Source organism: Amborella trichopoda, chromosome 2 (assembly GCF_054954075.1).
Source record: "Amborella trichopoda isolate Santa Cruz 75 chromosome 2, AtrichopodaSantaCruz75HAP2 v2.0, whole genome shotgun sequence".
Taxonomy (NCBI): Eukaryota; Viridiplantae; Streptophyta; class Magnoliopsida; order Amborellales; family Amborellaceae; genus Amborella; species Amborella trichopoda.
In genome coordinates, this window is record NC_142337.1 from 6,780,201 (window position 1) to 6,792,470 (window position 12,270).

At 36.5% G+C, this 12,270-nt stretch overlaps 1 protein-coding gene across 5 annotated transcripts; it reads left to right on the forward strand.

Annotated features, from left to right (window-relative positions):
- Positions 1 to 1,354: 1,354 nt before the first annotated feature.
- Positions 1,355 to 12,206, forward strand: LOC18443172 (alpha 1,4-glycosyltransferase family protein). 5 transcript variants are annotated; one of them, XR_016048997.1, is made up of 7 exons: positions 1,355 to 3,596; positions 5,737 to 6,960; positions 8,187 to 8,336; positions 10,020 to 10,157; positions 11,110 to 11,292; positions 11,673 to 11,707; positions 11,869 to 12,206. XR_016048997.1 is itself a non-coding variant. In XM_011628332.3 (6 exons), exons 1-6 carry the CDS (start codon positions 1,873 to 1,875, stop codon positions 11,976 to 11,978), a joined length of 2,340 nt encoding a protein of 779 aa, XP_011626634.1. In that variant the 5' UTR covers positions 1,355 to 1,872; the 3' UTR covers positions 11,979 to 12,206. The 5 variants fall into 5 exon arrangements, 2 of the variants coding, with proteins under 2 accessions (XP_011626634.1, XP_006853427.1); XR_016048996.1 differs by having other exon boundaries at positions 11,673 to 11,871; XR_016048995.1 differs by having other exon boundaries at positions 5,737 to 6,203; positions 11,673 to 11,871.
- The last annotated feature ends 64 nt before the right edge of the window (positions 12,207 to 12,270 follow it).

The window sequence follows — 12,270 nt, forward strand, 5'->3', positions numbered from 1 at the left end:
TATATATGTAATTTTTCCTATTAAAAAAAAAAAAGAAGAAGATTTTGAGTTCCAAAAATATTAATCTTAAAACACTATCTTGACAGCTCATTTTCAAGATTCCATAGATCTACTTGATTTGAACTATTTTTTAAATCTTAAATTTTATAATTAGAAATAAAAATAGATTATCAGGCCATCCTAAGAATTTTTGACTTCAAAATTACTTCTTTTGGTACACCTTACTTTGATTGTATAAGGTTTCAACCTTATTCAAACCACACCCATGAAATAAATTTATCAACCTCTTATAGTTTCGTGAGTGTTTTGGTTATTTTATTTCTTTTGATATAACATTTTTATATATGTTTTACTTGTGTGAGGGTGAGAAGTATAGACACCCAAAAATTTAGCTCAATTTAATACATATCAAAAAATAAAACCTAAATATAAAATTGAAATACTAAGTAATGTAGAACATTACTATAATGTGGAGTTTACATAGGTATTTAGGTTTAATTTTTCATAATTTATACAGGTGGTGTGAGTATGAGAAGTATAACCTCCCAAAAGTTTAGCTTAATATGATAATACTAGAAATTGATAGTTTGTGTGTTAAGTGAACTAATATGGTGTGCTATAACATATTTATTTTATTTTATGTGATCTAGACCATACAATTTTTTTAGGCCTCTATCTATATGACCTACGATTTCCAAATCTTACTGCTAACCTTAGAACTTTTAGTTTTTCAGCCCAACGCCCCCCCTCCCATGCTCTATAAATCATACTCCTAACCTTAAACTTTTTAGCTTTGCAACCACCCCCTAACTTACGAAGTGGAGTCCATTAGGATGAAAATACCCCTGGTTTTAACCCAAATTTCTTAAAGGGCACGGTTTCTAGGAGTCCATGAAAAACTGAGTCACTATTTAAAAACCTGTTTTTGAGATGGACTTTTGGATTTAATTTTTAGTATGTAATCATTTTCTTAAAAGGGCCACGGTTTTTAGGAGTCCACGAAGAAATGAGTCACGTCTTAAAAATCTATTTTTGAGATGGATTTTTAAATTTAATTTTTAAGAATATGTAATTTCTAACATGAAGATGGTGAATATGAAAAAATAAATAAATTTTAAAAATTAAAAATAATAATTTTATTAAAAAATATATTTAAATAATTAATTTTAATTATTTTTAAATATATCACCTACGTGTAAGGATGCTCTGTACCTCTAGACCGCATAGGTGGAAATACAGTCGAGTCCGCATGAAACAATTTTCCTTTTCTAAAAATACTTTTTTGTAATTTTGGTTTCTTAAGAGGTCGATCGGTTTACTGGTTACTCGGACCCGACCATCTGCGGGTTTCCGTGGGCTGTTCGATTTTTCGAACGCTCGTCTTCTCTACTCTAAGCTTCCAATTGCCAAACGCTCTCTTTCGCTCTTCAATGTTTGGCGCCCTCAGTTTTAATTTTATTAAATGCATTGTCTACTGACACTCTCCATCTGTTCGCCTCCTGGCATTTAATGGCAATTCTCCGTCGCAAAACCCCAAATTTATTTTCCTCTCTCTCTCTCTCTCTCTCTCTCTAAACCCTACATTTCTTTCTTTGAACCAGTTGTAGCTGCTAAAGCACCTCCACTTCCAGAGCTTGGACCTTTAGAAAATGGAGGCTTTTTGGCTCAATCTGGCATCCCGTAGTCGAGCAAAAAATCCTAGATTCATCTCTGTCTCTGATTTCTTTTTTTCCTTTCTTTGTGGCTAAAGCATTTCCATCTTCATAGCAGGGCATTTTAAATCTCTCTCTCTCGAAACTCTGGGTTTCTTTTAGGTTTGAACCGTAGCATCTGCTGAATCACCTCAATTTTCAGAGCCGGAAACTTGAGAAGATGCAGGCCAGAGGCTCACTGCGACCTCGATTAGCCAAACGTTATTCTAGCCATGGCTGGGCGACCCCTGCTCTCTGTATCTTGGTTACTTCTCTTCTCCTCCTATACTCTCTCTTACTTCTACATGCCCGCCTCTCCTCTGCTCCTCAGGTACAGCTTCTGTCTACCTCTCGTGATCAAACCTCTATAGATTCAGAGTCCCCTCCAAACCCTAATTTTGAGTCTGATTTTGAAATTAATGGTGAAAAATCAGAGAGAAATTCCAGTGCTGTTAATGGTGAGGGGGATTCAGGGTTAGAAGATGAAGATTTAGGTGTTGAGGATCGAAGGGACCCATCTGATGAAATGGAGGACTTTGATGGTTTTGGTGATGAAAACAATGATCGGATTGATGAGAGTGATGATGGGGGTGATGATGAAGGGGATCCTGGTCTCGATGGGGTTAATGCAAAAAATTCGTCTGATTCAGAAAGGATTAATGACAAAACTTCTATACATTCTGATGGGATTAATGGTGATAATATGCAGGGAATTGAGGGGGTTAACTATGGGAAATCAATGAAGCTTGGGGGATTTGATGAGAATTTGGATGAGAGGATTGGTTTCAATGAAATTGCAAAGGGCAGTTTGAGGACTGATAGAAAAGGGAATTCTGGTTTTGTTTGGGACCATGTAATGGGGGTAAGTAGACGAGCTTTTACTAAGACGCCGTCTGATGAAGAAATTGATGGTTTATTGAATCAATGGGATGATTCTCTTGGTTTGGATTTGGGTCTGAATTTGGATGATAAAAGCAAAATGGCATTCAGTTCAGATGATCAACCAGTTGATGACACTGTTCGCTCTAAAATGCAGGAGATTAACAAGGTAGAAGATGCACTGCTTTTGAAAACTAGTGGTGGGTCTTCAACCTTAAGGGATGGGTGGGCTCCTTGGTTTGAGAGCATTCAAAAGAGGTCTTCGAAGGGGGATTTTATGAAGAGAGATAGGGCTGTAAGGTCTACACTAGAAGTGTTGAATCCTATGAACAATCCACTTCTTCAAGACCCAGATAGTCCTGGTGTAACAGGGCTCACAAAGAGCGATAAGCTAATTCAGAAAGCCATGAGGAGCAAGCTCGAAAAAACTCCTTTTGGTGTTGAGAAGACACCTGAGGTTAAGAGTTTTGAAAATCAGGCGGGGAGATTTCAGATGAGTGAGGCTCAAAAGGTGAGAAGAAAACCCTTGAATAATAGTGTTGGCAATACTACTGAAATGAATGGGGAGAACAATGCTGAGAGTTTTAGGCATTTGAGCTTGAGCAAGAAGGGAGAAAATAGTACAGATGACATAATTATCAAGAAAAGGGGCATGGTTGACACAGACATGCTTAATTATGAGAAAAATGAGTCTAGAGAATCGAATACAGTGATAACCAATGTGGAGTCTCAAGGTAAGCAAGAAATTAAAACCTTGGAGCATTCTCATCATGTTAATGGTCGGATATGGGGCTACTATCCTGGTCTAGAGCCTTCTCTTTCATATTCGGATTTCATGGATCGGTTTTTCAGATATGGAAAGTGTTCCCTGCAAGTTTTCATGGTGTGGAATAGTCCACCGTGGTCTTACACAGTTCGCTACCAGCGAGGTCTAGAAAGTTTGCTGCACCTGCATCCAGATGCTTGTGTTGTGATGTTTTCTGAGACAATGGAGCTTGATTTCTTTAAGGACTTTGTGAAGGATGGGTATTGGCTTATAACTTATTTGTTCTTATTTTATTGGTTATGAATATTTATGGTTACATGTCTATAAATTTATTTTCAAATATGGAAAAATCAGAAGAACATATTAAAAATGTTAAATAAGTTTTGTGAATGGCTAATGAGAAAAATAGAAACGTTTAAAAGTGAAGCATTGACTGAAGTCTGAACACCTTTTTCTAATTAGGCATCACCCAAATTTGGGATCCCTTAAGAATAGTTCTGACATTCCTGGAAACTTCATTGAAACATTTAGGTCACTGAATCATATTCCCAATGTTTTCAGTTTTAAGCTCAGTGGTAGAATATTTGACTGCAGATCAAGGTAATCTGGCAACCAAATTTAAAATCATTTTCCTTTTGTGGTCCTTGTGTCCCAAACACTAAGCGAGAGGTCGATCCCTCTGATGAGAAATCCATGGTTTGTTGAATCAACTGGTTGAGTCTTTTGATTTGGATTTGACTTGGATTTTGGGACGATAAGAGCAAAATTTCATTCAGTTCAGACGGTTAGCTGGTTGATGAAACCGTGGGCACAAAAATGGAGAAGATGAACAAGTGGAGGAAATTAACAAAGTTGAGGAGACACCATGGTGTGGAGTAGTCCACGATGGTCATACAAAGTCTGCTACCATCGCGTTCTTGAATGTTTGCTGCACTATCATCCTGATGCTTGCGTTGTGATGTTTTTGGAAATGCTGGAGCTTTGAATTCTTCAATAACTTCCTGAAAGGATGGAGACTGTCTATGTCTTATTTGTTCTTGCTCTACTTGGTGATGAATTTCTATGGAACATGTCTAGCTTGATCTTTTAAGTGATGTTTGTGTTTTCGCGCAAACATTGGTGTTTGAGTAGCCAAAATATAAAAAAGTTTCACTTGAGAAGTATGTGTGTGTGTCTATATATATATATATATATATTATATAGGAAAAAATTTATATAAGGTTGGCACCTTAAAATATAGAATTAAGGTGCACCTCAAAAATCCCTTGAAAAAGAATGTTTTGATGTTGGAAAAACATCTAATGGATCACCTCGACGTTGAGATGCATAGATATGGAGAAAAGAAAGATTTCAAGTTCCAAACCTAATACATCTTGCAACACATTATCTAGACCGTCCATTTTCAAGATTTTCAGATCTGCTTGATTTGAACCATTTTTTGGAGTTTAATAATTTATAATTAGAGATGGAAATAGAATGCCAATGTGAATGGTTTCTGATGAATCTGGAGGGATAATAACGAGACCTTTATAAGTATTGAGACCTACATATCGGTTCGTAATATCATATTAGAGACTCATTATTGTCTAGATGCGAGTGAGGAAGATGGTTCGGGTTGCTAGGGCAAGATACCTCCTTAGGAAATGGGCAAATGTTGCTTTGAGTGAGTTATGCGGCTAAGGATTGACTTAAGGTGCAACAGAAGACCCCACCAGTGGGATTAGTGAGATTGAAGTTTGAATGCAAGCTTATTTGCATGGGATGCAATGATGCTTAAGGCCTCCAGATCCTTTGAGTGAATATCATGAGTTTAAGGAGGAGTATAGATCTTGGCTTGCCTGGATAAGGCCTTCTGTATTTAAAGCTTTGTGTGGAAGTGGGATTTCTTGAATATCATTCTGTGACTGTTGACCCCGATAATCCTGAAATCTTGGCATGTGGCGGGTTTGTTGGCATGATCTGTGTGCTGTTATATGTCATTCACCCATGAATGGCAGGGGTTATAATGAGGCAGCTTATTGTTTGACTAGGATGGATATTTGTCACGTCACTTTTATTTGGATAACTTTCCCCTTTGGTCTTGTATATTCTCCCTAAGCATTTCCAGGCCTTTAATGTCTTTGTGTTTTTCACCATGTCTATTTGAATGTACTCTATTCACTTTATGAATGAGCCCACATATCAAAGTTTGCTAGACCATCATCCAGATATCTGTATTATGATATTTTCTGAAAACAATGGAGCTTGATTTCTTCGCGGCTTTGAAATGGATGACATATTGGCTCATAACTTATTTGTTCTTATTTTTTTGGGTGAAACATATCTATAGTTCAGCTACAAATAAAGCTTTTCACACCATTAAATAGAAAATGATGAGTGGTCCAATGCTTGCATTGCCAGATTTCAATCAGGTTTTCAAGGTAGATTGTGATTCTTCTCACATGGGGATTGGTGCAGTGCTTAGTCAAGAAAAGAAGCCTATTCCTTTCTTTAGTGAAAAACTCAATGAGGCAAGAAGAAAATATTCCACATATGATGTTGAGTTCTATGTAATTGTCCAAGCCCTAATACATTGAGAACATTATTTGGTGTAATGAAAGTTTTTCCTATGTACTAATGATGATGCATTGAAGCACATCAATAGTCAGAAGAAGCTTAGTGCACGACGTGCAAAGTGGGTGTACTTGCAAGACTTCACATTCACTATTTGGCACCAACAGGGGATCAGAAACGAATGGCCGATGTGTTGAGCTGATATTTATATCTCTTGCGCACTTTGGCTGTGAATGTGGTGAGTCTTGAAGCTTTTCAAGAAGCATATTTGGAGGATCCATATTTCAGCCCCATTGTTTCAAAGTGCAGTTCAGGTGATCATTCCTCTTACTACTGGTTCATTTTATCTTATGGATATTTATTTTATAGTACACAGTTATGTATTCCTGATACTTGGTTACGAGAGCATCTTATATCGAACCTCCATGGAGGAGGCCTTGGTGGTCATTTTGGCAAAGATAAGATGTATGCCGTGGTGGAGGAGCAGTATTTTTTGCCACACATGAGGAAGGATGTGTATCATTTTGTTGACTGGTGTAAAGTATGTCAAGTGGCTAAGGGACATTCTTAGAACACGGTCCATTACACACCATTACTACCCCAACTAGGCCGTGGGTTGACTTATCCATGGATTTCGTTGTGGGATTGCTTAGGATAGCACAAGGGTATGATTCAATTATGGTCGTGGTGGATTGATTTTCTAAGATGGCACATTTTATACTGTGTAAGAGGACCACAAATGCTACGATGGTTGATATTCTCTTCTTTAAGGAAATAGTGCGATTGCATGGGCTTCCTAAGACCATTACTTTTGATCGTGATACTCGTTTTCTTAGTCATTTTTGGTGGACTTTATGGGGAAAATGGGTACTAGGTCACAGTTCAGTAGGGCTTATCACCCACAGATAGATGGCCATGCCGAGGTGATCAATAGAAGTGTGGGCAACATGCTAAGGAGTTTGGTTGCAGAAAATGTGAAAGTGTGGGATTTCGTGTTACCAAAAGCTGATTTTGCTTATAATAATTCTCCAAATAGGTCAACTGGGAAGATTCCTTTTACAGTGGTTTATGGTATGTCTCCTTTACATTTTCATGATTTGATTCATTTATCTGCACATGAGACTGTCGATATAGATCCTGTGAGCATGCCTGAATATATGGAGTTACACAAGAATGTTTGAAGAAGCTAGAAGAGAGCTATGACAGGCACCATGATGCTGTGAATCGTCATTCTCGTGCGCAATTATTCGATGTTGGAGATCTTGTGATGGCATATTTGAGACTTGAAAGGTTTCATGTTGGCACCTATGGAAAACTCAAAGCCAGGAAGATTGGACCTTGCCAGATCAAAAAGAAGATTAATGACAATGCTTCTGAAGTGGGGCTGCTCAGCGGATGGAAAATCTCTCTAGTCTTCAATGTTCGAGATCTATTTGTATTCCGTGGTGATGCTGACACGATGCAGTCGAGTCTTCTCCAAACTGGGAAGGATATGCAAATTGAATTTAGAAAAGACAAAAAAAAGAGTTTATTTGAAACTTTATTTTAGCTTTTTGTTCTTTTAGGGGCACGGATATAATTTTTTTTATTTTGTTGGTTGAATTGTGACCGAAGGCATGAGGAGTAGAAGGGATATTTAGTTTAGAATTTAGGGTAGTGAGTAAGTTGCTATGTAAGGGGGTTGACGTGATTCTCTTATGGGAAGATGGATATGTTAAAGGGGGTCAAAGGAGGAAAGTAGATAAAGTTGATGACATAAGATAAGTAGAGAGAGAGATTTGTGGGGTCCATGTGACTTAAGAGAGAGAGATTTGTGGGGTCTATGTGACTTAGAGAGAGAGAGATGGACTAATGTTTGTTAGAGAGATAGAAAGAGGGGGAGATTTTTTTTGGTGGGTTTTAGTTGGTATGTGAAAAGGTGATACGTGCCTCTTAGAGGGGGAGACTTGGTAATTTTTTTTAGAGTTTTTTTTATGAAAAAAAGAGAGAGTTTACCTCTTCTCTTTGGGCTTGATTTACAACCATATTACTTTCACCATACTTGTTGAATTTTGCTTGCTTCAAAATCGAAAGAAGGTCGGATTTAATATCCGGGATACTTTTGCATCAATTGTTCATTTGTACCCTGAATTCAAGAGCTGAGTGTTTTTATGCAGATATCTGCTGCTATTTATGTTGTTTTGTCTTGATCTTTGTTTTTGTCTCCTTGTCTTTAGTTATGAATCCATCCAAAGATTTGTTTTGTGGTGAATCATATCCACATTGATTAATAGTTTGATTCTTGCTTGTTTTCTCAGCTATAAAATTGCTGTGGTCATGCCAAACCTTGATGAACTTTTGAAAGATACTCCAACCCGTGTGTTTGCATATGTTTGGCATGAATGGAAAAAGGTTCCTCTTTATCACATTCATTATAGCGAGCTTCTACGCCTTGCTGCACTCTACAAGTGAGTTTTTGCTTCTTTAAGTGTTTTTTTTCCATTGAATAATATTAGGCTCGAAATCTGAACTGGGTTCTTTGACTTTCCTGGATCACTTTGCACTCAGTAGTTTGATGATCATCAAAGAATGCTGATTATTATTCCTTATTTAAGAGTATCTCTTTCATTCTGGTTTAGGGAAAAAAAAGGGTGTGGTTTGTATAAGGTTGCAACCTTAAACAATCAAATTAAGCTGCACCTCCAAAATTTACCATAAATATAATTTTGGTGTCAAAAAATTCTTAGGATGACTTAAGAATCAATTTTCATCTCTAATTATAAAATCTTAAACTCCAAAAATGGTTCAAGTCAAGTAGATCTATAAACACTTGAAAATCTTGAAAATGGATGGTCCAAATAATGTGTTACAAGGTATACTATTTCTAGAACTCGAAATATTTTTTTCTTTTCATATTCATACATCTCGATGTCGAGATGATCAATTAGAGGGTTTTCCAACATCAAAACAACCTTTTATGATGGATATTTGATGTGCACTTTAATTCTACATTTTAAGGTTGCAATCTTATAAAAAAAATTTCCAAAAAAAAAAAAAAAAAAGCTTATGTTGTCCGACTTGGTTTTGCTTGCAATTCGTAACGCCTTGTGCATCTTGAATTGGTACTTGAAGATTTAAACAATGATGTAGTTATAATAGTTACTGTTATTTGTCTTCTCTTCGCGATTAATGTTAATGAAATCATGCCTGTATATTTAAAAAGTAGTTTTGTCTTTAAACCTACATGTAGTAAAATTATGAAGTGTTTTGAGCGGCATTTTTAGCTGATCAGTTTCAGTTATCTAGTAGTAGTTGCAGCAATTGTGTGACTGTACCTTTTCTCTTCCAAGTTTCTTTGAAGTTTAACTTCAAAATTCTTACTTACTACTATGAGATAACCCTGATGTCTACAATGGGAAAGAGGTGCATTTGGGGTTGCTTCCGATACTCTGAATTAAACAGATAATTGGGGGTTGCTTGTCAATGCTTTTTCTCTGCCAACCTCCTTTTCTCGTGGCCCTTTGGTGATTCATGGAAGTTTGGAGAACTAGGATGGATCTTCCCTGGTCTTGATCTTAGATTGTGAATCCTGGGCTAATTAGCTTAAGGTTCATTGGTTGGTATTGTTTTGGTTCTTGTAGTATGATGGCAGTTCTTCTCGTATGATGACAATTTTTTTGGCTCATTCCTTTAGTCTCTTGTTATACTTCAGCATTTGTCATCATATGCATTTCACAAGGGAGTGTTCTCATTTGATTGATTCTCAATCCACTTGGCAGACAGATGGAAACCGGGAACATTTTTGCAACTATCTAGGTTTTGTCTCTTTTTGCTATGGTATCCTGAAGTATTTGTTACTCCTCCCTTAGAACTCTATCAGATTCACGTGATCCCGAAAGGTTTTCATCATTGTCGTGTAGTTAAATTGTACATAATTTTGTGCCTAGTTTTGTTGCTGTCATTGTTCCAAGTGAAAATATGACGTTTATTTTATTTGTTTTAACCCTTTTTTGGATCATGAGTGCTTGGGTTACTAATCTCACCATTAGTTTCATGCATAACAGAAGAAATTGTTGGGAATTAGTTGTCTGCATTCAATACTTTAGGCTAATTTTTGCACTTGAAACTTCATGACCCTTCTTTTAATGCAGGTATGGGGGAATTTATCTTGACTCAGATGTTGTAGTGTTGAAGCCTCTACATTCACTTAACAATTCCGTTGGTGTGGAGGATCAACCTAATGGTGGTGTTTCTCTCAATGGTGCTGTAATGGCTTTTAAACGACATAGGTATGGTTGGAATGCCATGACCAAGAATGTCTTCTCATTTTGAAATTATGTTTTTAGGTTGAAACTAGAGTATATAAAATATTATCCATACTTGGTCGCTTAATCAGATCTTGGGCTTTTGCATTTGACTTTATTATAAATTTATCTCCTTCGGGTTTTAGTGATCAGTCACATTATCGTTGTATGGATCTATGTTGTTTTTGTCGGTCATCTTCTTTTGTGTATTAAGAAAGTTGTTCAGGCCTATTGCTTGGATAAGGTATGCTTAGTAGAAGTTCAATCTATGGAGCAATAATACATGTCTATAATTATTGTCTTATGGATCTATTGTCATTGTGGTTATGCAATGTTTTTAGTCAACATTCCAAAATATCACTTATATATGCCATTATCTTAAAAAAGGAACATTTATTGCTGGGGTTGTTACATATTTGTACATCCAGATGGAGTTTAACAATCTCAGTGTTTAAGGGGTTTAACAATCTTAGTGTTTGGTAATAAGGATGCAGTACTTATTTATTGTGACTTTCTTTTTCATGGATATGAAATCTGAGTGGCACCCCACGATTTAAGGGAATTTGATCCATATAGAGGGAACTTGTCAGTTTTTTAGTTTGTAGGTAAAATGTACTTTCTTTTGTGGTTAGCGGTCTTTCTTCTCTTGGTTGTTTGTAAGAACTATTCAAGCATGGAATTGATCACTATCTTCTTGGCATTGACTGACTAACCAGTGTTGGATTTCCCTCCTTAAAAATGAAAATCAAGTGTTGGCATGGTCAAATTATAACTTGCTAAGCAAATTCTACACTTTTGTTACTTTAGCAAACTATGGTTTGTGCACAAACCCTCCTTGCATCATTTCATGTATCTTCTTATAAATTATAATGACGTTAATATTTGGTTAAATCCATCAAATAGAGCAATGAAGACGCCTTTATTGAAATTGTTACAGTCCTTTCATTATGAAGTGCCTCAAGGAATTCTATTCAACATACGATGATACCTCCGTGAGGTGGAATGGAGCAGAACTCATTACAAGGGTTGCAGGTCGATTTATCGGCGAAAGGAACAATAACGAGCTAAAGACAGTATCACCTGTTAGATTCTTTCCTCTTAGTCCTGCGAATATCACTAGGTATACTGCCATTCTTCTGATGATTTTGTTAGTTTGATTTCTGATGGAGAACAAAAAGTATCAAATGGTACTAGTACCACCCATATTTCTGAGATTTGCTCCTTTGATGATTTCCCTTAGTTCTGTATTTGTGCTGGGTGTCAACTTTCAAAAATCTGTTATGCAGGATCATATGGTTCAATTGGCGTTAAATTGGATGCAAAATGGGAGAACTTTAACAAAAATTAAGTTTTGAAATAACTGTATAAGGAACACTCAAAACATAATAGAAAGGGTTATGACATGTATAATAGGTGTTTTTATAATTGTATTCATCAAATATTTGTATAACCTTTTGAAAAACTGGAAACCAAGATTCATTCTTTTATTTTCTGTCACAGATATTTCCGAGCAGCATCTGATGAGGCTGAGAAAGGTGAGCAAGAATCATTGTTTCAGAGGATCATCGATGAATCAATTGCCTTTCATTTTTGGAACAGTTTTACTTCAAGTCTGGTGCCAGAACCCGGAAGCCTTGTTGAGAGGCTTATCAATTACCATTGTCTACATTGTCTTGATATATTGTGAATTTTGCAGTGAGTTTGGTGTTATCGTTTAGGGAAAGTGAGAAATCTCAGCTCATAAGTTGCAAATCTGAGCTTAACGAGTCATTACCAAAGTTAGGATACAAGTCAGCTGGGCTATAGGAGGGCAAGATCAAGATACTCAATATTGAAAAATCCAAATCTCTTTCTTGAAAATAATCATAAGATGGATATCAAAATTTCAGATATAAAATCTTCCCCAATGGCCCTATTGTTTGAGGGAGTTTTGTACTGGAGCAAGCTGTATGTGCTCCACAAGAATGTAATAATAATGTGTATTTACAATGAAGTTCTCTACCATAGTGGTCCCACAAGAAAGTTTTCTACTTAGATGGTACGTTGAATGATCCTACCTAGTAATTACTTGCAGGAGAAACCGTGACGAGCATCGAAA

Bases quoted from the DNA above. Each gene is read 5' to 3' on its own strand.
- LOC18443172 (XM_006853365.4), top strand. From the start codon at position 1,873: ATGCAGGCCAGAGGCTCACTGCGACCTCGATTAGCCAAACGTTATTCT. The intron at 3,597-8,186 runs GTATTGGCTTAT...TTGTTTTCTCAG, and splicing joins AAGGACTTTGTGAAGGATGG to CTATAAAATTGCTGTGGTCA. The intron at 11,293-11,672 runs GTATACTGCCAT...TTTCTGTCACAG, and splicing joins AGTCCTGCGAATATCACTAG to ATATTTCCGAGCAGCATCTG.